Source organism: Protopterus annectens, chromosome 3.part1 (genome assembly GCF_019279795.1).
Source record: "Protopterus annectens isolate FY-2018-M chromosome 3.part1, PAN1.0, whole genome shotgun sequence".
Classification (NCBI taxonomy): Eukaryota; Metazoa; Chordata; order Ceratodontiformes; family Protopteridae; genus Protopterus; species Protopterus annectens.
The window spans coordinates 500376087-500403652 of NC_056732.1; the positions used below are offsets into that span (position 1 = coordinate 500376087).

At 44.7% G+C, this 27566-nt stretch overlaps 1 protein-coding gene across 1 annotated transcript in view; it reads left to right on the plus strand.

Annotated features, from left to right (window-relative positions):
- Positions 1-27566, plus strand: part of PHF20L1 (PHD finger protein 20 like 1) — a 2880694-nt gene that overhangs the window by 548529 nt on the left and 2304599 nt on the right. Inside the window, exon 4 of the mRNA XM_044066227.1 lies at positions 27392-27476. Within this exon, the coding sequence (XP_043922162.1) occupies positions 27392-27476 (85 nt within the window). The remainder of the gene's footprint in view (positions 1-27391; positions 27477-27566) is intronic.

Consider the following 27566-nt stretch of genomic DNA (forward strand, 5'->3'; position numbering starts at 1 on the left):
GAGCCAGTTTAGTTCTAGTAGTGGTTTACAGTGGTGTGTGCGATATTTAAAGTTTGTGGCAAACTTTGCAACTGTTGTAGTACTGTTTCATCTTGCTTAGGGTGGAAGTGTGTAAATTAGTTAGAATAATTAAAAAAATAAAATTAGGGGAAGACTCTTGAATTCAGCAGAAGGAACTGATGAAAGTATGAGCTGGTCTACAGTAAATTTGTTTCTTAAGGGTGTACTGCAGTTGACACCTCCAAATAAAGCACTGGGATCAGAATTTTACTTGAAAACATTGGCAGCACTTTCATTTGCACCAGTGAATTTAGTTCTCCTTGGTTCTGTTTCCTGAATGATGATCTTTCTTCTGACCATCACTTTAGCTTGATTGGAGTCAGAATTTATTTCTTTGTAAGCTTGCACAGTCATCCACAAATAGACGGGGGCTGTTTTTGCTAACCCTTGTTTCCAAATCATGAACAGTTTTGCCTATCAAAAGATCCATCCGCCTTATTATTTTTCTCACCTGCAGAATGGAGAGAGACAAGATTCTACATAGGGATAGATAATAGAAGATAGCTTTAATGTATTACCGGAAAAGCATTTTAAAAAGTAGGGAAACTGGCACTTTCCATTTGGATTGGTTGTTGCAAAGAATTTTATTATAACTGCATGGCTTAACTTATCTAAAAGTCCATTTGGACCTGTTCTCAAAAAGTGGTGGTGGTAGGTTCCACTTCCTTCTTCAGGGGAGTCTTTTATTGTGCTGCTTTTGTGAAACTGCTTTACATTTAACATTCCACCCATTTTAATGGGCAAAACTGGATTTTTTGTCTAGTGCTTGAAGTAATTTTGCTCGACAGTTGTCCAGGAAGTGCTTGCTGGAGTGTCCACTGACCTGTTTTTATAGTCTACCTATCCAGACATATCCAGTACAAGGGTAGTAGCATAGTGCAGTCAAGTAGCAGTGTATGATTGAATTGTCCCCGTTTGTTTTAACCATGGATTCCTGATTTCCATTCTCTGTTACTTCTCCATGTCTGCCTGTTATGTTTTAAGTCCAGATGATAAACTGTAGGCAGAATATTGTATTGAAAGCAGTTGTCCCTGTTTACTCTGTATTTGGTCACATGGGCAGTAGGTAGGGTAGATTATCCTTTTGACAGGAAAATGGAATGTGATGGCTAGGTAATATGAAAGGTAACTGGCATATATTTTTAGTTCATTTAAACCCATTTGGGTACATGTGTCCCTTTTAGATGCAGCCCAGGAATAGTGGTATGGTTAATTACCATTTTACTTAGAAAAGATCCATGTAACAGGAGGGCCATGCTGGCTGTGAAATTTTACATTTTATTATTTCATTTCTGCCCACTGATGAAACAGGTAGATTAAATGTGTTGCTAAAGAGTGGCAACAGTGCAAATACTAAGTGTACAGTATCCCTCTGTTGACAATGCAGAAATATTATTCACCCAACTGCAACTCAACTCCAAAAAACTAATAAACATAATTGGATGCTATTATATACCTCATAGCAACAATATACTCACTCTAGAAAATCTGCTCCATTGGTCCTGTTTATCTCTCCAAAAGGAAGCCATCATTCTGGGTGATTTTAAAATTGGCTATCCTGTAACTCTTCCACCCCAACAAATCATATTAATCTCCATGGCTTTATCCAAGCCATCCAAACTCCAACAAGAATTGACAAGACAACTTACAGAGAATCCGTCCTTGACTGGATTCAAACTAATAAACATAGCCACCCCTCTCTTGCAGGTTGCCTCCCCGATGGTGTAAGTGACTATCTACCAACCTTCTTTCTACGACAATGCAACCATAATCCGAAAGGTACAGTCTATCATTTTATTAGAAAGAAAAAGAACTTTAACTCCATTGATTATACAGTAGAACTAAAACATTGCAATTGGGCACCCCTGAAATACCTGGAATTAAATGAGGCAGTTACTTACTTTAATAACACCTTCTTAAATGTATTAGATTTTAAAGCCCTTCCTAGAATCATAAGAACCAGATCTAATCCCACTCCATGGCTTACCAAAGAAACCAAAGCCCTCCTCAAAGCTAGAGGTAAAGCGTGGGATCACTGGAAAACTGTTAAGTCCCAGCTGCCAAACAAAAATATCAGGAGCTTAGGAGTAAAGCTAAGTAACTAGTAAAACTTGACAAAATTAATTACTGCTCCACTCTTCAAATCAAGCACCAAAATAGCCCTCAAAAATTTTGGGCAGCCATTAGCAAATTACTACTACCAGGCAAAACTGGTATCCCCTCTCCCACCTTAGTAAATAACTCTGACAGAATTCCCACTCAATTTAATACATTTTTTTACTGAAACAATACTGACCCTAGCTAACCAACAGAAAAATCAATGCACACACCCTTCTTCTGAGCCCATCACTACTCCCCATAAGGAATAGCTCCTTCAAACTCCAGTCAGTCTCTACTCTCTACAGATAAGATAAAAAAGTACCTCAAAAAAAACTTAAGCCCACTACTCTGGCTGCTGACAAATTACCAGGAGAATTCTTAAAAATTGCTAACAGTGCAGTGACCTACCCTATAGTCATTCTAATTAACAGATCTGTCAGAAGCCACCGTCCCAGAGATATGGAAAATATCTCACATAATCCCCCTGCATAAAGGAGGTAACTCCACAGAGCTTACAAACTACCAACCTATAGCAATTCTATCCCCTCTAGCAAAAATCCTTGAAAAGTGTATGCACGTCCAAATGATTCACTACTTGCACACACACAGGCTCTTATCAACCACCCAGCACGGCTTCCGACACTTCCATAGTACCACCACTGCCTTATTGTCCTTCTCCAGTACAGCAAGCTCTCATAGAAATGCAGGTAAATTTGTTTCTGCCACTTTGCTTGACCTCTCAAAGGCCTTCGATATGGTTAGACATGACATTCTTATCAAAGAACTGTCCGAATTAGTACTCTGTCTTCCCGTCATAGCCTGGTTCCAGAGCTGTTTAGTTGGCCGTCAGCAAGCAGTCTTGTGTAAACAAGAACGCTCCCCCCTTCTCCCGGTTAATCTTGGTGTTCCCAGGGTTCTATTTTAGGCCCTCTGCTGTTCACCCTTTATACCAATAAGCTTCATTCCTACACCCAAAGCATCTGTCATCCAATACACTGATGATTCTACATTAATTTGTGCAGCTTCCTCACTACAGGAACTTCACACACTAACTCGGGAATCTTTCCTCTCTACAGAAACATGGCTATCCAATATCCAACTTATCCTAAACCCTGCTAAAACCAAACTACTACTCGCTAAACCCACTAGGTCCACCTCATCAACTTCTACCTTTAATATCATGTCCACTAACAAAACCACTCTCTCCCCCACAGAGCACACCAAACTCCTGGGCATTGAGATTGATAACAATCTAAGATTTGATATTCATATCTCCCATACCATCAAAGTTCACAAAAAACTAGGTACCCTCTATAGAAATAAACAATTGGTTACCCAACAAACAAAAACTACTATATCTCATACTCACTACCCTCCTGTATGCCTCACCTATTCTCACCAACCTTGAAAAGCAGACCTAACTATGCTTGACTCCTGCTATAACAAAATAGCTAGATTTGCCTCTGATTCCCCATTTAGATCTCACCACTGTTCATCATTGAAGCTGCTCAACTGGCTGGAGCTTCCTGAACTTCTGCACTACAACCAACTCTGTCTGGCCCATAAAATTTTATATCAACCAGAAAAAAACCATGCATTGCAAAGCCTACTTCACTTCCACACCAGTAACAGAACTCTTTGCTCCAGTAACAAACTTATTCTCACAGTAACTAAGTCAGATAATACAGCAGGTGATGACCTCTTTTCTAATTATGTATCCAAAATTTGGAATGCTCTACCCTATGACATAACTAGTATGACATCCTTTATACAGTTCAAAAAAAGTGTTAAAACTGCATCTCACTAATAACTAGCTATGCTCTTGCACTTCCCCAGGCTAGACCCTCCACTATGTTAGACCCTTCACCACCTTGACTATTTCACACCTCAAGAGGAACAGATAGGTCTATATTCTATTACTGTAGAAATACATACAATATAATAAAATATATTGTTATGGTTTAGACCCCAATAACCTTTAAGAAGTTGTTGGTTTACACTTGACTCCCTCCAGCAATGATTGAGGTCATTAGATATCTCTCTCTAGATTAATGAAACTATTACTGTAAGATTTCTTTTTTCACTAATTGTGACTGCTGTATATGAATATACTACTACTAAGACTCGCTGCATTTTGTATCTAAATATACTTTGTAAACTTTGTGGGGTTTTTTTGTTGCATGTTATTCATATGTGTGGAGCTTTTCTCCCCGGGCCGCCACTGAAAATGGACCTGTGTCCAGTGGACTGTCCCAGTTAAATGTAAAATAAATACATAAAAAGGCAACTTCTGTGTATGCTGGTTCAAGCTTTGTAAGTTGTTAAATGGCCTGTCTTGACTTGAATCCTGTTGTATATGGGGTGGAGGGTACATTTCTGTATTTGAATATTGGTTTATGGAACTCAGAAATTTGTCTGGCATTTGTTGTGCCTGCTAATATTTATCTTTTTCAACCAATCCTGGCCTGTAGTCTGCCTGTCATTACTGTTTGTTGTGGAGGAGTAGAGCTAAAACCCACCCATAGGGTAGGCTGTATAATACCACTTTACACTTTAAAGATGGGAATGGTTCAGTCTTCTGTTTCATGTGATTGTTTTTCTACATAAAGCATTTACAATTGCATATTGCTGCTTTATAACAAATCAACAGCAAATGTTTTGGTTTTCCAATGTTTCCAGTACTAGGATTGATGAATTTATTAATTTTGTTACTACATTTAGTATAGCTGCGCTGGTTGCAGTATTCATAAGAAAATAATTTGTACTATAGATGTTTCCAGAAGTGTCATAAGGAAGCATTTTCGCATTCCCAGTTCTCAGAATACGTCTGCACTTTACTTTCCTGGTACACTTTTCTACACATGCTTTTGATGCAAGGATAAGGTGATTTATCATCAAATATTTGTTTAGTTTACCGAGTATATACATAGCCCATTTATAGTAAAGGCTAAGGTGTATGGGAGACTGTTGAAATGGCAGAAATGTGCAATAAGCATAGTAGAGCTTAACTGCTAAATATGCAGTTGCAACTGTGTGCATTTCTGTTAAGACAGTTAACATATCAAAATGGAAAGGATAATAAGAGTGGTATGAATAACAGTATCTGAAATAATAAAAGACCTGGCAAGGAATTCATTTAAAGGCCTGGCTCGAAACACAGGCTCTCACTAAAAAGACCCTGTTCTCATGACACTGCATTTTCAGAGAGATGCTAGCCACGATGAAGAAATATTTCATTATTGGCCAGTTCATGTGTCTGAATCACTATAGTAAGTTGATGTCCGTAAAGGCATTGGCGTTCTTGCCAATCATTCTCCACACACACACACACACACACACACACACACACACACACACACACACACACACACACACACACACACACACACACACACACATATGAGTAACAGAGACAGACCGTGCATGCGCACACACAGCAGTCTTTGTACCTGTCCCTGGCCCATCTACCCTCCCGTGGTTCTTCCCACCCTGATTCCTGTAATAGCTGAAGTGCCATTACAGGATGTGTCTTGTTTACCCTGGTGACTACAATGTCCCCTCACCTCTCCCCAGTCACTGTAATTGTTTACATGCTGTTATGGCACAATTGAAGGTGCCCTGGTGGGTAGTATGCCCCTCCCCAATCACCATGCCATTTGTTACATTTGTAGACTCCTTGGTGTCTAGTGATTCTTCTGCCCACCCCCATGCATGTCCAGATGTCTATACTATTATGACACTTTACTGTTGAGTAGTCTATGGTGTCTAGCGATTCCCTCCCTCCCCCTGATCCCTGTACTGATGTCAGTGTAGTTGTGGCACTTGGCTATTGATGTATGCTAATGTCTAGGAGCTCCTCCCATTCGAATCCCCTTACCTTGATTGTGGAAGGTAGTTAAACATGGCCTTTTGGTCATGCGCACTACCACAATGTGGTAGGGTCTGCCATGCTAATCTTGCACAGTCCAGCGTTGTTTTTTTTCTTCAATCTTTTGGTGTGTAGATGCCTTCTTGGAGGTGGTTCCAAAGGAGAGAGCACATGGCTAATTTGCATCTGCCTCTTCTCCCAGACTGCCTCATTAACATTTAACACTTTAACAGAACCAGCTGTCTGCAATGCTGCACATCTTTGTGCTAGAGCACCATGTTAGGCCAGTTGATGAATACCAAAAGTTTACAATGAACTGTACATGGAGAAGTACACGTTGCTGCACCTTCATAAATTCTTCCTTCTGTTAGTATATCCAAAAGCAGATGTTCTTTGTGTTTCACTGTTGCAGTCATCACCTGTGGGTTATCTCTGCTGTGGTAGCCCTCGGCGGGCCCAAATACCAGAGTCAGTGTTTTTCTGCGTCGGCTTCTGTCGCTTGCTGCCTGATGTCAGGTCGTCAGTGCTATAAAGACAGGCAGCTGACACCATTACATCAGTCTTTCTTGCCATGGAGCCTGTAGCAGAAGCAGTTCACAAGTGTGCTGGTTTGTTGTTATCAGAGTTTGAATTACAGTTGAAAACGTCTAAAGCTAAGTACCCCGTTGGGGATCCTTTTTTCTTGCACTAACCGATGTCTGAAAAAGTTATAAATTGTCTCGCCTGTGGAAAGTAAATACCACACCAAGACTTCCATTCATACTGCGTTACTTGTTTTGGAACAGACCACGACATCCCCCGTTGCTGGTTCTGTGCCCTCTTTAATGCGAGAACCATTCGTCATAGAGCTCTTATTGTAGCCAGGAATTTTCATCTTCAGTCTTCACATTCTGAAATGGTGTCCATCAGCCAACCAATCCATAGTCATTCTGAAAAAACATAAGGATAAAGATAGAGACAGACCACACAAGGCTAAGCCTTATGACGACTCTACCACTAAGCAGGTCGTCTGTTCTCCGGAATTCGGTGAGGTGCATTTGCAGCCCCTGATGCCCGATTCGATACCTTCGTAGGCCTCTTCTGAGACCCTTTCGGAGTTTGTTATGCCGCAGAAATCTTCTTAGTCTTTGGTTGTCTCTGCCTTGGTTGGGTCCGGTGCCACGACACAGGCACCAGCTTCCGAGGAGGTTTTTCGCACTACCGAATCAAGACAAAAAGCGTCATCTTCTCAGACTGCCGTTTTTCTCAGACCGATGGATTCTCTTGGGCCTTGAAGCAAGGCAACTCCTAGGAAAACTACCTCTAGCCACCATTTTACTCCTGCTCCACCACCCCAAGCTCAAATGCTTAAAATGGCAGAGGATCTTATCACCCTTATCAGGGGTAGTCAGGCCACAACTTCTAAAAGGAAAAGAGACATTTCTCCTGAAATACTGACAGAACAGAATTCTGAGGAGTCTGATTATTCAGATTTTGAAGAGGAACAACCCTCTTACTGCTTATGAGGATTCAGATGCAGAGGAATCCATTCCTTCTGCCTCCCCACCAGAAGATCTTTCCTTTGGGGAAACCCTTCACACCCTCATAGGTTCGTAGGTTCATAGGTGTGCTGGGCAAATGGGCCTGAAGCCTACATAAGCCTAGCCTAAGAAGATTCCCCTGGCATCATGCCACCCAAAGTTAGTTCCCAGTGCCCCTGTCAAGCAAGGCCACTGAAGTGATCCCCGGGGTGAACTTCCTTTTGCCCACCTACTTGTCAAGATTTCTCTTAGAGGGCCAGTGAAGTGCTCTGCTTGACTTGAATGGGAAGTTTGTTCCAGAGTATGGGAAGTCTCTGGGATAGGAACCTGTTCCTCCAGGTTCTGTTTATTGTGGTAAGTTAAGGTCCCTGGAGCGTGTGGCATGGAGAGAGTAGGATTTCTTTTGGTGTAGCATATCTAGCAGCTCTGGGTCAGACATAGCTTTGTAGGTCAAGCAGAGATTACCTCTAAGTAGGCAATAAGAGACAGAGTATAGCTGGAGTTTTTTGAGTCTGTCCGTTTAGGGCATGTGTCTAAGGCCTAAAATCCTCTTAGTGAGGTATTTTTGTGGCCTTTTTAGTTGTAGGTGTCTAGTGAGGTACATAACCAAATGGGGCATTGTATTCTATAATAGGTCTAATGAGGGAGGAGTAGAGAGGGATTATAACCTTTTTCTTCCTGGATGAGAAACCTTTTTGTAATGAGATGTGCCACATAGAAGGACTTTCTGACTATAGTGACAATGTGGTTATCAAAGGAAAGGTTGCTGTCAACCTATGTCCCCAGGTCTCTTATCACACCTTCAGTGTTTAGTGGACTACCGCCTATGTGGTAGTTCATGGACATCGAATTTTTCCCAAAGGGAATGACAATGCACATTTTGGCATTGAGCTTAAGGCCATGGTTCTGGCACCAGTCATTGGAGTCAGTGAGGCCTTTTTGTAGAATGTCTACATCAGTTGGAGAATCAGTAATAGCTCCCAGTTTGCAATCATGTGCGAACTTGGTCAGCCAGAGTCCCTTTGTGTTGGTTTGAACTTCAGAGAAGTAGATACCAAACAGGAGAGGACCTAGGACCGATCCCTGTGGGGCACCACTTGTAACTGGTCGGTAGTCAGATTTGGAGTCTGCTACTTTCACAGTGTGAGTTTTGTCAGTGAGCCAGTTGCCAACCCATCTTATTACATAGGGGTTTATGCCTAGTTTAGTGAGTCTGTCTGATTCCTGAGTGAGGGATGGTGTTGAAGGCCTTGGCAAGATGTAGGTAGGCTGTGTGAACTACCTTCCCCTCATCCACAGCTCTGGTGACAGACTCAAAGAAGTGTATCAGGTTGAGCAGGCATGATCTACCTTTCACAAACCCATACTGCGTGGGGTCCCGAGTTTGGAGATTCCCTATGTCCTTATTTATAAGGTCCATGATGATGCACTCCATAGCCTTGCATATCAGACTTGTCAGGCTAATGGGGCGGTAGTTCCCAGGGTCTGTAGTCGGTCCCCCTTTGTGGAGTGGGATGACCATAGCACTGTTCTGTTTGGTAGGAACAAAGCCTGAAATGAGGCTGTGATTTAACAGGGTACTCGGGTGTGGTGTCAGTTCACATTGTAATCCATGTAGAACACAGCCAGGGATATCAGGTACCATGGAAGCTGTATTCTTGGCTTTGGACAGTGCGGTTTTGTACCTGTGTAGCTGTGATAATAGGGACTTGGCATTCCTCAGGTATTGTCATAGGCCCTTTTAGGGGTGAAAAGGGGGTAAAGTTCACACTGAACCTGTCAGCCAATATGTTGGCGATATCAGTTGGTTCTGTATATGTATTGCCATTGTGCTGTAACTCAGAGCAGATCTGAGTATTGCCATGTAGATTCTTGAGATAACTATAGAATGCCTTGTGGTTGTCTTTAGAATCTGTAGCAATTTTGTTTTCATAGCTAGCTTTAGAGGATTTGATGATGGATCTCAATTTTTTGTTTTTGCTGAGGCTAACAAAGGAGTTCTCCCAATCTTGGGACTCCACCCTTTTCTGCAACAGTTTTTCCTTCTGTTGTAGAGTTTATGGTGGGGAACCCCCAGATTGGCTTCCTTTTTTGGATGAGAGCGTCTTGGAACTGTTTGGTATGGCCCGTTCCGTGCACTTGTGTATGTGCTCATGTAGTGCATTGGTGTATGATTAAGCAGTCATGCCCCTATTTTCCATTTGCATGGGTGTTGTGAAGTTAACCACCTCTGTTTTTAGAAGCCAAAAATTGACTTTGGAGAAGTTTTTTTTACAGTGGATTCCTTTGTGGGGGTGAGGGTGGGATGTGGATATCCATGGTGATTAGCTTGTGGTAGATCTGACCAGGGAAGAGTTGATTACTGGTGTAGAGCAAACAGTCATCCATGTTAGTAATAACCAGGTCAAGGATGTTTCTACCCCTGGTGGGGGTAAGAATGAGTTGGTCCAGGACATTGGAATTAATGAATTCCAGAAAACGTTGAGCAAGTGTGTTGGCACACGAGTAATTTTCCCAGTTAATGGAGGGGTGGTTAAAGTCTTCCAGTATAAAGGTATTGGGTTGTACCCTAATATTTTCCAGTGTGTTTAGGAATGTGGAGTGGGAGTCTTGGGACATGGTGGGGGATCTATAGCAGACAACAAACAACCTGGATTGCAGTTTTGCTCAGTGTTAGTTGTACCTGAAGTATCTCTGATGCGTTATGTTGGGCTACTAGTCTGGAGGTGTGCATATCCTTTATGAATATGGAGACACCACTGCTTTTAATGCTTTGGTCCAGGTTTAGGGGCCGAAAGGTGTGGTATGAATTATAGCCTGGTAGTGCTGGGGTGCTCTCTGGAGCCTTGAACCAGGTCTCAGTCACTGCACAGATGTCGATGTTCTCCATTTTAAGGAGTGCTTCGAGTGAATGCAGTTTGAGATTTAGACTGAGGGAACATTTCTACTGGGAATCCCAGGACTTCCCGCAGTCAATGAAAAGACTAAGAGAGTTTCTAGACCTGCTTCAGCACAGACCCTCGGCCATCACTCCAATCTTAGAGGTGGCTGATGATGTCTTCCATGAATCCAGCTCAACTCCTGATGCCCTCCCACCTGCTCCCAGAAAACCGGATCGGTATTAGGAGTACCAGTTTTTCACAAATACCTCTACAGAAATCCTGTTGCAGACCCGGAGGTCATTACACTGGGACCAAAAGGAGCTAAGGCTAATTCTGCAAAGAATCCTATTCCTTCTGACAAGGACTCCAGAGCTGTGGACAGATGGGGTATAAAAGTATACACATCTGCAACCTTAGCTATCAGGGCACTCAACTGTCAGTTCCACATGTTAAAATATGGACAATACACTTTGAAACTATTAAAACAAAAGATTTCAGCCTTTCCTGACTGTGCCAGTTCGAAAGAGTTAGCAGATTTACTGCACTCTACTTGTCAAGTGGCTAAACACTCATTACACTGTGGATATGATGCTGTAGAAGCCTCAAGCAGGGCAGCAGTGTCAGGATCTGTCATTAGGAGACATGCATGATTGAAGGAACAACCTCTTTCTGATCTTGTCAAATCTAAATTACTTGATGCACCCTTGGATAAGGACTGCTTGTTTGAAGTAAAAGCAGAAGAGGTGCTTAAAAAGATGGAAGCCCAAGCAAAATCTATGTAGACAGTAAAAGATTTCCTTCAGGTACAACCTCCTAGGTTCAGCAGGAATTTTCCCACAAAACACTGGTCCTTTCCTGCACCTAGCAAACAGGGGCAAGGTAAGCCCCGCAGGGACAGACCAACTAGACTCCTATCCCAAGGACAGCAGAGAACCAAACAGTGGACCACTCCATTCCAAAGGCAGGGAGTTCTAAGCCATCCCTCTATGGCAAAAACTCTCAATGACTCCCTCTGCCCCCTCTGCCCTCTTGTCACTCACGAAAAACTAGGAGGAAGGCTGTCCCTCTGCAAAGAAAACTGGCTTTCTGTAAGAAAGGACCAATAGATCTTAATGATCATTTTTCAGGGACACAAATTCTCCTTCAACGAACTCCCAATTCTAAGAGGGTACCCAGACTTGCGTCCAAATCAGTGGGCAGAGGCATTGAAACAAGGCCAAATGCTCATATCCCAAGAGGCAGTAGAACCTGTCCCCTCAGATCAAATAGGCAAATGCTTTTATTCCACACCATTCCTTGTTCCCAGAAAAGAGGGCACTTGGCGCCCCATCCTTGATCTATCCATTCTGAACACCTTCCTGGTGGTCCCCAAATTCAAAATGCTAACTTTGCAGCAGCTGCTGCCTATGCTGACAAAAAATGCCTGGTTAGTTACCCTAGATGTAAAAGATGCCTACTGCCACATCCTCATAAAGGAATCCTGTAGGAAATTCCTTCGCTTCAGAGCAGGCTCACAACACTTTCAGTTCTCTTCACTACCCTTTGGTTATCTACTGTTCCCAGGGTATTCACCAAATCTTAGCCCCAGCCATAGCCTTTTGCAGACAGAATAATATACAAATTTACCCATATCTGGACAACTGCTTCATTCAGGCAGATTGCATAGAGAAGCTCCTCAAGGACCTCCTCTTTGTCAAAACCGTCCTAACATCCTTAGGGTACACCATCAATGAGAAGAAATCAAAGCAAACACCCTCCAGGAAGATCATTTTCTTGGGAACACTTCTGGACACAGCATCCCAAATGGCCTTCCTGTCCCCAGAAAAGCAGAGCTTCCTGCTTCTCTGTTTTACCCAACTGGCTTTCAGAAGTCACCTCACTGCGAGGAAGTTCCTGCAAGCCTTGGGGTACATGGCATCTTGCATACTTCTAATTCCTGTGGCCAGGCTTCACATGAGAAAACCTCAGTGGTACCTAAAGAACCTTTGGTGTCAGCACTCTCAACCTCTACAGACCTCTGTCCCTCTATTCCCTTGTACAAGGGCCTAGTTTCTCTGGTGGGCAGGGGCCTGTGCCCAGAACAAGGGTCTTTCCTTCACCCTCTGCCCAACCAGGCAGACCATTACCACCGACACCTCAGACATAACTTGGGGCGCTCACCTAGAAGTCAGGTGCACCCAAGGTCTTTGGGATGCCCAGCACCTTCCCTTACACCTCAGCCAGAAGGAAATAATGGCAGTACAAAAGGGTCTGACATCCTTCAAGCCCCATGTCAAGCCAGGGGTTCTCCTTATCAAAACAGACAACACCACAGTAATATGTGGTACATCGACAAACCGGGAGGGACCCAATCTTACCGTCTGTGCAGGCTAGCCATGAACCTCTGGCTGACAGCCTCTTCCATGGGACTACACCTGATAGCCCAATACCTACCAGGGATCAACAACACCCTGGCAGACCACTTAAGGAGAAACTTAACTGGAATCCCCACGAATGGCAGCTCCACAGAAAAATCGTTTTATAAATCACTCTGGTTTGGGACTCTGGAGGTGGATCTCTTTGCTTCGCATCTCCACCATCAGCTGAAAAAAAATCTGTACCATGGAGTGTCACCACCTAGTGTTGGAAAGTGGATGCCTTGACCTTCCCCTGGAACACCCTCTTTGTGTGTGCATTCCCTACTCTTCCTCTAATTCCAAAGGTACTGATCAAAATAAGGGAGGAGAGACCAAAGGCCATCCTCATTACTCCATATTGGCCCAGACAACATTGGATGTTCTTTGTGTTTCACTGTTGCAGTCATTACATTTGGGTAATCTGCTGGCAGGTTGCCCTCAGTCGGCCTGATTAACAAAGTCTTGGGTCCTGTTTCGGTTGCTGTCCCTTCCATGACGTCGGGTTGTGAGGGGTATAAAACATGCAGCTGACGCCATTTTCATCAGTCTTTCTTGCTATGCGGTGCCTGAAGCAAAAGCAGTTCACAAGTGCCGGTCGGCCGACTCCTGAAATTTTTGTTTTCGAGTTTCAGAACCGAAGTCTTCATCCTAAAGCGAAGTACCCCGATGGGGAAACTTTTTCTTGTTCCTTACAGATGTCAGTAAAAGTTAATAATTGTATTACTTGTGGGAAGCAAATACCTCATAAGGATTTTCATTTGTACTGTATTCCTTGCCTAGGCCCTGACCACAACGTGCCTTGCTGTCGGTTTTGTGCTAAATTTAATCAACACACTATTAAGCGTCAGTATATTTTTGCTTCAGAATATTTTGGCTCAAGATTTAGCTATCCAGAAATGTCGTTGGTTAGCAATCCGACTACCAGAATACACAAAAAACGCAAAGAAAAAGACAGTCGAGGTCCAAAACAGACGATGAAGCTTCTCCTAAGCCAGTCGCCGGATTGCCGGTACTCAGTGAGGAGTGATACCCACTACTTTTGATTCGCAGGCCTCTGCTGAGACCCATTCAGAGTCCAGTATGCTGCGAGATACTTTTAAGTATTGAACCCGTGGATGTCTCTACCTTGGATGGGTCCGGAGCCACTGAGCAGGCACCGGTTTCTGAGGGTGTTTTTCAGGCCTAAAGATTTGTAAATTAAACCAACGCCATCTTCAAAACCTAGGCCAAAATCAACTTTTGTGTCTAAAAAGCAGACACTTAGCCCACGTGCACAGGCCCCTATGCATAAAAAACAAATTATCAAAATGGCTGAGGATTTAATTACCTTGATCAGGGGTTCCCATCTCCTTCCTAAGAGGCCTAGGCAAGGCACTGACTATAAATCATCAGATCAGGTTTCCATTTCTTCTGAATCCTCTTCAGATCAGGAATTATCTGTTCCAACTTATGAGGACTCTGATGCAGAAGATTCCATCCCTTCTCCTCCTGAGGATTTTTCCTTTGGATAAACTTTGCATGCCTTAAGGGAACACTTTCACTGGGGGAGTCAGGATTTCTCAGAATCTAAAAAGAGGCTTAGGGATTTTCTTCTTCCTCAGCATAGGCTTTTGGCTATACCTTCTGTTCTAGACATTGTTGATGTTTTCTCAGAATTCAGCATGGCTCCTGATTCCCTGCCTCCGGCTCCTAGTAAGCCAGATAGATATTACAGGGTTCCTGACTCCCAAAAATTCCTCTTTAAAAACCCTACTGCTGACCCTGAAACCATTTTTCAGGAACCCAAGGGCGTTAAGACTTCTACTGCTAAAAATCCTACCCCTTCTGATAGAGACTCCAGGGCGCTGGATAGATGGAGTAAGAAGGTTTACACGTCTGCAACCTTCGCAATCAGGGCTTTAAACTGTCAATTTCATATGCTTAAATATCAGCAGCATGTCATGGGCTTACTTAAACAGAAAATTATGTTGATTTCTGACTGTGTGGAAAATAGAGTTGCAGGATTTATTGCATTCAGCTGAACAAGTTGGAAAGCATACTTTGCAATGTGGTTTTGATTCCTTGGAGACCTCTTGCAGGGCTGCTGTAACTGGATCTGTGATAAGAAGGCATGCTTGGCTCAAGGAGAAAAATCTGCCTGATCATGTTGAAGCAAAATGTTTGGATGCTCCTTTACAACAGGACAGTCTATTTGGCAAAAAGGCAGAAGAAGTTTTGAAAAAGATGGAAGATAAAGCTAAGTCTATGCAAACTGTAAAAGATTTCTTACAAGTGCAGCCACCCAGGTTCAGTAGGCACTGGCCTACTAAGAATTGATCCTTTCCAGTACCCACCAGAGCCGCTCAGGTCAAACCCATATACTCCAAAGGCTCCAGGTTTCAGTCACAAGGAACTTATAGAACAAAACAATGGGGTGCCTCCACTTCCAAATCTGGAAGTAACAAGACACCTTCCTACGGTAAACAGTCTCAATGACTTTCCTGTGCAGTCACCAAGCACTTATCTTTTGGCTGCCCCTTTAGGGGGAAAACTGACACTTCATGCAAGAAATTGGCAACTAATTACCCAGGACAAGTGGGTTTTAAATATAGTATCCCAGGGATACAGATTTCATTTGCACACGTTGCCAATCCCGAACAGATGACCAGATCTGCCTCCAAATCAGTGGGCAGAGGCCCAGAAACAAGTTAAGTTCCTCATGAATATGGGGGCTATTCAACCAGTACCAGAAAAGGAAAAGGGACAAGGTTTTTATTCAAGACCTTCCCTGGTACCCAGAAAAGACAAATCATGGTGTCCAGTTCTGGAATTATCCATTCTAAATACATTTCTGGACATTCCAAAATTCAAGATGCTGACTCTACAACAATTACTGCCTGTGCTAGGCAAGGATGCCTGGCTGGTAACTAGACTTAAGAGGCTTACCTGCATATCCCAATCAGGGAATCTTGCAGAAGATACCTCCGCTTCAAAGCAGGCTATTTGCATTACCAGTTCTCTGCACTGCCCTTTGGCTCATCTACTGCGCCCAGGGTCTTCACAAAGTGCCTGGCACCAGTAATTGCATTTTGCAGACAAACATTCAAATTGTCCTTACCTGGACGATTGCCTAATTCAGGCAGAAAACAAGGACACTCTTCTAAAACATCTGGCGTTTGTGAAAAGGCTTCTAACTTGTCTAGGGTACACCATAAACAAAAAGAAATCACAACTGGTACCCTCTCAAATAATTACATTCCTGGGTGCAAGCTTGAATACAACTGCCCAGATGACGTAACCTTACGCCAGAAAAGCAAATTCAATTGATGACTTGCTTCAAACAAGTGGCCACAAAAACCCAGCTATCTGCAAGACAAATTCTGCAGGCCTTTGGGTTCATGGCTTCCTGCATTCTAATAATTCCATATGCAAGACTGCATATGAGGAAACTTCAATGGTACCTAAAAAGCGTATGGAGTCAACATTGTCACAGCCTGGAAACAGTGAATTCCTATCATTCCTTGCCTGCAGCAAGAGTTCCTATTGTGGGCAGAGGCCTGTCACCAAATCAAGGGACTATCATTCATTCCACTCCCTGCCACCCAAACCCTGACTACAGATGCATCAGATTATGCTTGGGGGGGGGGGGGGCGCATCTGGCAGGGAGATGCATTCAGGGCCAATGGAGCCCTAATCAAATGCACCTACATATCAACCGGAAAGAGATGCTAGCTGTACAGAATGCTCTGGCAGCCTTCAGGGACTATCTTCATCCAGGACAACTACTGATTAAAGACAGAAACAACACCACAGTCATGTGGTACATAAACAAGCATTCCTACCCCCTTTGCAGAGTAGCCATGGCTTTGTGGAACACGGCCATGACTTATCAAATACATCTGCAAGCTCAATTCCTGCCAGGAAAGCAAAATACTCTGGCAGACGAACCAAGCAGAAATCTTATGGACCCACACGAATGGAAACTTGATCCACAAATCTTTAGCATGTTGACACGCAAATGGGGGAGCCCAGACATAGTTTTTGGGGGTGAGGCAAAAAGATCTATCAGTTGGACAAATTCTGCACAATAATTCATCACATAAAACGTTTGGAAAGTGGATGCTCTATCCTTCAGCTGGAAAACCTATCAGTCTATGCCTTTCCCCCTCTGCCTCTGCTCTCCAAGGTCTTACTAAAAGTCAGACAGGAAAAAACAAAAATGATTCTGATTGCTCCAGACTGGCCTTGCCAACACTGGTACCTGCTCCTACACAGTATGTCACACCTTCCCCCATGGTACCTGCCTCAGACTCCTGTTCTACTGTCTCAGCAGAACTATCAAATTCTGCACTCTCAGCTCCAAACTCTTGAATCTTGCAGCATGGCTAATCAACTAATTTCACCAGTTGCATCTCTCAGCAAACCTGTGATGGATGTCATTTTGGAGGCTAGAAGGCCTAGCACTAGAAAATCTTATGCTGATAAATGGAAAAGATTCTGTGCCTGGAACCAGACACAAGGAATAAGCACAGCAATGCCCAATATTCCTCAGATTCTGCAATATTTAACTGAGATGCTTCACAAGGGCCTATCTTTCTCTATCTGTCTATGAACCCAAGGGCCTATCTTTCTCTTCCATAAAAATCCATGCCTCTGCCATTTCAGCTCATTGCAACACAGAGCCTCCCCTCTTTTGTCATCCCCTGCTAAAGCAGTATGTCAGAGGGGCCAAAATTTTAAGACTTCCCAGGAGAGCACCAGCTCCTGCATGGGACCTTAATTTTGTGTTGGAAAAGCTCACCCTACCTCCTTTTGAGCCAGTGTTACTGCGGACATAAAATTTCTCTCTTGGAAGACAACTTTTCTTTTAGCAGTTACTTCAACTAGAAGGATTTCAGAACTACAGGCTCTCATGGCAGTAGAGCCTTTTATTATCTTTTACCCAGACAGGGTGACGCTCAGGACCAATCCATCCTTTATGCCTAAAGTGGTATCTAGTGTGGCTGTATATCAGACCATTCATCTGCCAACTTTTTTCCCAAATCCCCAGAACAAGAGTGAGCGGATTCTGTATTCATTGGATGTACACAGACAACTAAGATTCTACTTAAACAGGCCAAAATCTCTAAGAAAATCTGAGCAATTACTGGTGGCATTTGCTGCAGGGGCAGAGGGAAAGGCCATTTCAAAACAGACTATTTCAAAATGGATAAGCCATTGTATTCATTTCTGCTACATGCACCATGGTAAACCTGTTCCCAAGGAGATCAGATCCCATCCCACCAGGGCTGCATCTACTTCTGCAGCCTTTCTCAGAGGGGTTCCTACCAGAGACATTCTAGAAGCAGCTACCTGGAGTTCAGTTCATACGTTCACCAAACATTACCATTTACCTCTCTTCTCTAAATCCAGAGCAGGTTTTGCCACTGCTGTCCTGCAGGGCCTTGTAGCTGCTCCTAATGCTCCATCCTCCCAACCATAGCTTTGGGATTCTACCCAAATGTAATAACTGCAAAAGTGAAACACGAAGAACGTAGTACAGTTGTGTACACTTACCATAAATGTAGATGTTCGAGTGTGTTCACTGTTGCAGTCCGGGTTACCCACCCGCCAGCCCCCCTGTTTTTTCTTTTACTATACCTCCTCTTTCTTTTACTATGCTCAAAAGCCTTTTTGGTGTATTTGGAGGTATATTTGTTGTTTTCTAAATTACATGCATATATGTTTATATTTTGCTCCCCATTTGGGGGGCACCTGACATATCTGGGACAAGAAAAACTAATGAAAATGGCGTCAGCTGCATGTTTTATACCCCCTGACGACCTGACATCATGGAAGAAGGGACAGTAACCGATGCAGGACCCAAGACTTTGTTAATCAGGCCGACTGAGGACAACCTGCCAGCAGATTACCCAAATGTAATGACTGCAACAGTAAATACACTCGAACGTCTACATTTATGGTAAGTGTACACAACTGTACTTGCCCCTTACTGCGTAGCCTGACCTTACAGCCCCCCAGGTAGCTTCCCCTGATCTCAGACCTCTCAACTCAGGTGGGGGAGATGCTGCACCTAGACTTGCAGACTCTCAAAATATCAGCATGGCTAATACTCTAAAGGCAAACAAAGGGACCCTGTTATGCAAACATGTCCTAGACATTATCTCAGAGGCCAGAAGGCCCAGCACCAGAAAATCTTACACAGGAAAATGGAAATGATTCTGCTTCTGGAGCCAGTCCAGAGGGGGCAATACCTCCCAACCTTCCATCCCCCTTATCCTGGACTATCTAGCAGAGCTACTTAATAGTGACCTGTCCTTTTCCTCTATTAAAATCCATGCCTCAGCCATTTCAGCTCATTTTGATATAGAACAGCCCCTGTTCTCCCATCGTTTGATTAAACAATTCCTCAGAGGGGTTCTAATGTCAGACCTCCCAGAAGGCTACCCACTCCAGCCTGTACTTGAATGATGTTTTGGAAAAACTAACTAACTTTACCTCCCTTCGAACCTGCTGCTTCAGCAGAACTAAGGTGCCTCTCCTGGAAGACTGCTTTACTCCTACCTATCACCTCAGCCAGAAGGGTTTCAGAACTTCAGGCACTGATGGCCATTGACCCCTTCATCATCATGTATGCAGACAGGGTCTCCCTAAGGACTAACACCTCCTTTATGCCCAAGGTGGTGTCTAATGTAACTTTCAACCAGGCCATATGTCTACCCACTTTCTTTCCTACGCCTCAAAACAAGGAGGAAAGAATTCTGATCTCACTAGATGTGCACAGATAGCTCAGGTACTGTCTGGACCATACTAAACCCTTCAGGAAAACAGACCAACTACTGGTCAGCTTTGCCCCAGGGGCAGAGGGGTAGCCCGTTTCCAAATGAACCATTTCCAAATGAATATCACACTGTTGTCCATTTCTGCTACAGATTGCATGGGAACCCCTCCCCCAAGTCTATTCGGACCCATTCCACTAGGCAGCCTTCACTTCCACACCATTCCTCAGAGGAGTTCCCACCAGGGACATCTTGGAAGCTGTCACCTGGACTTCTGTCTATACTTTTACCAAGCATTACCACCTACCTCTATTTTCTAAGGCTAGGGCAGGATTTGCTTCTGCAGTTCTGCAGGGCATGCTGACCCATTTCTAGGTATCTTACTAATCCTACCACACCTCTCCTCAGCTTTGGGAATCCTCCCACAGGTGATGACTGCAACAGTGAAACATGAAGAACATACTACAGTTGTGTACACTTTTCATAAATATAGATGATGTTAAGTTGTCAATCTCGCCTTCATTCTTGCTTGATGGGTTCGGAGCTGATCCTCGGCTCCGACTCGGCACTTGCTAAGCTCGAGAGTCACTTTTACCAGCTCGAGGCAGCCCCATATCCCATGATGCAAGGCGGTAAGTACCCAGATCTCGTTTGCCGCTTCGCTGATGAGGTCCTCCTTTTACCAGCTCCTGGTAAGTGATTGTTATATTACTACTTTTGCCCCTTTCTTCAGAAAAAACTTTAGATAATTAGTTTTAATACAGTTTTAGTCCTTTTCTGACAAGATTTTCCCTGACTCCTTAAAAATTTCTAGTCAGACTTTCTCCCATCCCCCCCTTGTTAGGGTGTGTGTGTCTGTTATTGATAGTTTTATATAATTTAATTTCTTGGACTAGTGTTGTGTGTGTGTGATTCACTATGTCTAAGGAAAGGGTCTCAGGCTTTAAGAAGTGTGACTCGTGCTGTCAGAAGATGTCTCTGACAGACGGTCACACTTCTTGCCTTTACTGCCTGGGGCCTCTTCACCTGCAGGACTCCTGTGCTATTGTCACTCTTTCAGCCAGAGAGTCCTGCAGGAAAGAAGAAATAAATTAATTTTGAGGGGCCTTCTTAAGCCGGAGGGCTCCCCGGCTAAGTCGGCTCCATCTAAGACTTCAAAGTCTTCCAAGGCCCAGGCTTCTGTGTCCAAGCCTGTGGCCTCGGCTCCGACTCTTTCAGAGTCGAGATCGGCTCCGGCTGGAGCCGACTGTACTTTACATAAACCTTCGGCACCGATGGCTATCGGTGCCGATTCTGGTTCGACCACTTCGGTGTCGGCTCTGATCGGTTCCGACCACCATGTGGCTCAGGCATCGGTGTCGGCTCTGATCGGCTCCGACACCGTTACTTTTATGGCTGTATCGGCTCCGGCTGGAGCCGATGCATCGAAGCTACCTGTCGGCGCCGATAAGTTGTCGGCTCCGACAGTTTCTGTGGTTTCGTCGGCTCCGATGGTTCCTTCGAGGAAGAGGTCTAGGTCCCCTTCCTTGGAGCCGATACTTTCGGCTCCGGCTTCGCCTCTCCTCCCGGAACGGAGCCATCAGAGCCGATCTTCAAGGTCATCCAGGCTTTCTGACCATGATTTAGAGAGAGTGGTCAGTAGATTACTTAAGTCACAGGCACTGGCCCAAATGCTACATAGTCCGCCTCAGCAGACGACTATTGGTCCACACCCCATTGCAGTTCCTCCTTCGACTCTACCCCAGAGTTTGGAGTTGGAGTCTTCGGGAATGGTTACTGCTACGGCTGAGGGACAGATACCCCCTTCTGTTCCTTCAGCCTCTACTCTTATCTCCTCTTCGAGACCTTCCTTAGAGGGATTCGGTGGCCGGGCTTCCCTGGTCTCCTCCGAGGGGGTGAGTGGCATCGGACCCTTGTCCAAGCCCGCTCTTCCCCTTGGAGCCTCGGCCTTGGTGAGCTCGGCTCCGACATCTGCCTCGGAGCCTTCCCTTTCGGTGGGCCCTGGAGTTCCTAGTTCTTCGGAGCGGGTTCTCTTGGACCTCCCTGGGAGGGGAGCCTTCGAGGTGATGAAGAGTGTGCTGGCCACTGGTCTCAGCCAGCAGTCTGTTCCCTTAGCTCCTCCCTCTATAGTGCCTGTTGACATCTCTGCCACTTCTCTTGCTACAGGACCCAGAGATCCTCCGCCTCAGGTTTCCCCACTGGGAATATCCCCCTCTTCCGAGGATTCTCCTGATTTGTCGGGAGATCCTCCGCGGAAGAGGACTTGTAAGAGGAAACACGTAGACTCCCCCGAGTCTATCACTTCAGATACTGACTTAGATGAGTCAGAAGGATCCCCAAGATCCCCTCTGAGGATGTCTCCTTCTCAGACATCCTAGAACTCCTTAGACAGAGGGAAACTGGCCCACCAATAATCCCTCTGAGGATGAGTCAGTATACCTGGAGGCGTTTGGATCTCGGCCCTCCACCTCCTGGGTGTCTCCGCCTTTCGACCCCTTATGCAGGTTATTGCCCGAAAGGCGTGGGCTGCTCCTGACTCTGTAGAGCCAGTCCCTAGGAGGCCTTCTAAATTTATTACTGCCCCGTCGGACAAGCAATTCCTCACAAAAGGTGTCCCCGCTGATGCCATGGTGGTGGCGGCTGCCACCAAGAAGGAACTTGCAGATCCTTCCGTACCTGTCCATCCTCCTAATAAGGACTCTAGGACCATGGATAGGTATGGTAAGCGGATGTTTTCTTCAGCGACCTTTGCTATGCTTTCGCTGAACTACCTATGTCACTTTACCAGACTCCAAAGGGATATCCTTAAGGAGCTAGGTGAAGTTGTGCAGGATCCTACAGCTGCAGGGGCTCAGGAAAAAATTGCTTCGCAGCTAGGAACCCTTAACTCCATTGCAAACTCCTCCATGCGGCTAATATCATATGCTGCTGATGGAGCGAGTAGGGCCGCAGGTACAGGTGTGGCTCTTAGACGCCAAGCCTGGATGCGGCTATGTAATTTTGCAGATCCCTTTAAGGCGTCCTTCACAAACTCTCCCTTTGATGGGTCAGCTTTGTTTGGCCCTCAAGTGAAGGAAACATTGACCAGGTGTGGGCAGGACGGCAAAACTCTTTCTGCCGTAGGAGTCCGTTTTTCCACCCCTTCTAGACCTTACCCCAAAGGACAGAAGGGTGGCAAAATGTGGTTCCCCAAATCCCAAGGAGTCACGCCGGATTCACGTGCGCAGTTTACCCCTAGAGGCAGAGGGGTAACAACAACAGACGCCGCTCTAGGGGCAGAGGGGGTCCACAAAACCAGGGAAACAGAGAGTCTCTCTCTGACAAGCCCTTTCAGCATCCCTGAGATGTTGCCCAGCTGTCCCTCCTTGGAGGCAGTCGGGGGAAGACTATCGCTGTACCCAGAAGCCTGGCGTTCCCTCACTCAAGACAGATGGGTACAGTCGATCATATCCGAGGGTTACATAATTCCTTTCGAGGAAAGTCCTTTCTATCCCTCAAATTCCCTTCCAGATGTACCACCGGTCTAAGGAAATTGCAGAGTTAGAAGTCTTAAAACTACTGCAAAAGAGCCATTCAGCCAGTTACAACAGACCATTCAGAGCCGGAATCTACTCAAGGTTCTTTTGGTCCCCAAAAGACGGGAGACTGGAGACCAATATTGGATCTCAGCAGACTCAACAAGTCTGTGAGGAAGACAAGATTCGAATGGTCACTCTTCAGTCAATTCTGCCCTTCTTACAGAAGGACAACTGGATGTGCTCAATAGCTCTTCAGGATGCGTACTATCACATAAAATTCACAGACGCTCCAGGAGATTTCTCCGCTTTCGGCTGGGGTCCAGTCATTTCCAGTTCAGAGCCCTGCCCTTTGGTCTCACTACAGCCCCCAGAGTGTTCACCAAATGCATGGCAGTGGTCACGGCTCACCTGAGACGTCAAGGATTCCAGGTGTTTCCTTATCTCGACGACTGGCTCCTGTCAGCCACCACCAGGCATCAGCTTGTTCAAGCCAGGGATTACACAATAAATCTTTGTTCTCATTTGGGCATCTCGATCAACTTGAAAAGTCATCCTTATTGCCCTGCCAGTCTATTACTTTCATAGGCGCAAACTTAAACACTGTTCGGATGTCAGCTACCCTTACAGACCAAAGAGTTTCAGACATTCAAAGTCATGTCAGGATCATTCTAGCCAACAAGAAGGTACAGGCCAGAATGGTTCTAAAAGTATTAGGTCTCATGGCTGCGGCCATTACTCTTCTTCCCTGGCTCGCTTCTACATGTGCCTTCTTCAGTGGATGTTGTTCACTCAGTGGTCTTACCAACAACTTCCAATGCGTCACCACATTCTGGTGACACAGATTTGCAAAAATCATCTTGCTTGGTGGATCACTTCTCCCCAGATTCACCAAGGCAGACACTTTGTACCCCCATCCCGGTAGCCACTGTCACCACGGATGCCTCCCTGATCGGGTGGAGGGGCATTATCAGGACAGGATGGTTCATGGACGTGGCAACCGCTCGAGTACCACCTGCACATAAATGTCCTAGAGATGAGAGCAGTGCTTTTAACGTTGCAAGCCCTCAACGACTCTCTTCCTGTAGGGACAATTGCAGTCCACACAGACAACATGTCTGTAGTTTGGTATATCAACAAACAGGGCGGAACCAAGTCCTACCCCTTGTGTCGAGAAGCGCTCAGACTGTGGCAATGGGCGATCTCCTCTCATCGGTTTCTGGTAGCAACGCACATCCCTGGGAAAACCAACATTTTAGCGGACAGATTGAGCAGAGCTATTCTCATGCCTCACGAGTGGTCTCTCAAGCAATCTATAGTGGAGGAGATTTTTCTGGAATGGGGTCGCCCATGTTGCGATCTTTTTGCTACTCCCCAAAACAGCAAATGCCCAGACTTCTCTCTTCCCTCTGTCAGGCCATCCCCCCAGAGACGCTCTGACCCAGGATTGGCCCCAAGGACTTCTTTATGCTTTTCCTCCTTTTCCTCTAATCCCTCAGGTTATCCAGAAAGCTACCGTTTTGAGAGCCAAAATGATTCTCATTGCTCCTTATTGGCCTCGACAAATTTGGTTTCCGTTCCTCCATCGTCACCTTTTGGTGCAGCCGTGGCATCTGGACCCAGTGCCAGATCTTCTGATTCACCAATCCGGTCAGCTGCACCGGTCTATCCCCTCTCTCAACCTCACAGCATGGTTGCTCCACTTCCTTCCTTCCTTAGCCAGGCTTCCTATGATCTGTAACCCTGTTAGAGACATCCTAGTAGCTTCATTAAAATCCTCTACCAGGAGGATTTATACAAGCAAATGGAAACGTTTCTCTTATTGGGCTAAAGCCAAGAATATCGATCCCTTCACTGCCCCAGTTCAGGCAGTTTTGGACTTCTTAGCGGAGATTTTTCATGCAGGCTCCTCTTCTTCCACAGTTAGAGTTCAACTGGCTGCTATCTCGAACTTTCATGTCGGGATCGCAGATCACAATATCATGTCCCATAGGCTTTGTAAAGCCTTCTTGAAAGGAATTTTCCTGCTAAAGCCTCCAATCAGGAATCCTCCTCCTCAATGGGATCTAAATTTAGTGCTGACATCCTTGATTCTTCCCCCCTTCGAGCCAGCTGTTTCTTGCTCCCTAAAATTTCTTTCTTGGAAAACATTATTCTAGTAGCTATTACATCGGCCAGGAGGGTGTCTGAACTTCATCCTCTTTCGGTTCGACCCCCCTATTTGGTCTTTCACAAGGACAGAGTATCATTGAGAACTAATCCGACCTTTTTGCCTAAGGTCACCTCAAAGGCTAATTTGAATCAATCCATTGATCTCCCTGTATTTTTTCCAAACTATTCAAACAGATCGGAACAAAAATTACATTATCTTGATGTCCACCGCCAACTCAGATATTATTTGGACAGAACTAAACAATTTAGGAAATCCGATCAACTCTTTGTTTCCTATGCGGATAACAGGAAAAGCCTTCCTGTCTCTAAAGTGACTTTATCTAGATGGCTTTCTTCTGTCATCTCTGAAATTTATCTGCTCAGGGGAAAACAGCTGTGCTCAAAACCTAAAGCACATTCAACTAGGAGCTTAGCTACTTCTACAGCCTTTCAAGCTAGACTTCCTTTAGACACTATTTGTGCAGCGCCACTTGGGCCACTCCTCATACTTTTGTTTCCCATTACAAATTGGACTTGGCCTCCAGGGACAGAGCCAGTTTTGGCTCTACAGTCCTCAAGAGTCTGTTCCGTTGAGCCACCCAGGATAGAGGTGCTAGGACGGTCCCATCAAGCAAGAATGAAGGCGAGATTGACAACTTAACATTAAGAGTTATGTACCTACCATAACGTTCCATGTTAGTTGTCTTCTCGCCTTCTTTCTTGCGACCCTCCCTCCTTCCCCAGGCCTGGACAGACCTTTCTACAAGAGATTGTTATGCTGAAGACCATTCAGAACTGGTCCTTCTTTCATCCTGTAGGCTTTCTTTCTTCCTTTGGGAAGTATTTATGCTTGGTGCTATTGCCCTTTGTCATCAAACGAGATCTGGGTACTTACCGCCTTGCATCGTGGGATATGGGGCTGCCTCGAGCTGGTAAAAGTGACTCTCGAGCTTAGCAAGTGCCGAGTCGGAGCCGAGGATCGGCTCCGAACCCATCAAGCAAGAAAGAAGGCGAGAGAAGACAACTAACATGGAACGTTATGGTAGGTACATAACTTCTTATTCGAGTGTATTCACTGTTGCAGTCTTGGTTTCCCACCCTCCTTCCCCCTTATATAGTATTTTTTAGAGACATAAGTTTCTAACGGTGGCTTTTAGCCACCAGGACCACTTTACCATATTTACTTGGGTCTCTGACTGGGTAGGGCAAGAAACACTGATGTAATGGCGTCAGCTGCCTGCCTTTTTACCACTGACGACCTGACATCCGGCAGCAAGCGACAGCAGCCGACGGGGAAAAAAATTGACTCTGGTATTCGGGCCGGCCAGCCGAGGGCTTCCACAGCAGGGATAATCCACAGGTGTTGACTGCAGTAGTGAATACACTCTTAACTTCTACATTTATGGTAAGTGTACACAACTGTATAGCCACAGGGGATTTTAATGCAACAAACAAAAAAGAAAAAACACTATGTTATGGTAGGTTTAAGCATTTTTCCCTATTTCATAACAATAGGAATAGTTCTAGATTTAGATTTTTTGTTCACTAATCTGTGAAGGCTATTATAGTTGCACTGTTTGCAGTTTTGACAGAGTAAAGAAAAGTGGAAAAACTAAGTTGCCTCCGATTTCTCTTTTGTAGTCATGCTGACAGGTAAGAGTTTGCCTTTTATGTGGCCCATTAGCTACTGTTTAGAGGTCGTAAGCTTTGATTGCTGGAAGGTAATAGAGAATGTGATTTTTTTTCCCCCTTATGTGTTTGTTGTAGTGTAAGCAAACCTTTGTTTCATTGGAGTAAGGAAGTATAAGTGGTGGTGGATGCGCCCCCTTAATTCACATGCAAGCGTAAGATGCAGAGGGTATACCTACCTTCAGTGAGCAATTTAACCATGCCGAATTTAAAAGAGAGAATGTATTGTCCTTCAGTAGCATGAAAAAAAATCTGTCTACCTCACATTTTGTAACTTATTGTTTAAATGCCTTGCCTTTGTTTAAAAGATGGTGCTTATTGCTTACCAGCAATTTTGGACGCTTTAAAAAGCCTGTCTTATTTGTGAAATAAAATACTGTTTGTTTGCTGAAACCATAGATAAAATGGTTGTTTTGTGTATTTCAGCACTAACTATTGGGCTTGTCTCGTAGGACTTTAAATCTGGGGAAGAGGTTCTTGCTCGATGGACTGATTGCCGTTACTATCCAGCAAAGGTTGAAACGCTAAATAAGGAAGGTGTGTTCAAGAATATTTTACTTCACATTCCCTAATTTAAATAAAATATTGTAAATGTTAAATCTGTGTTTTACAAGGATCCTTTTTCTG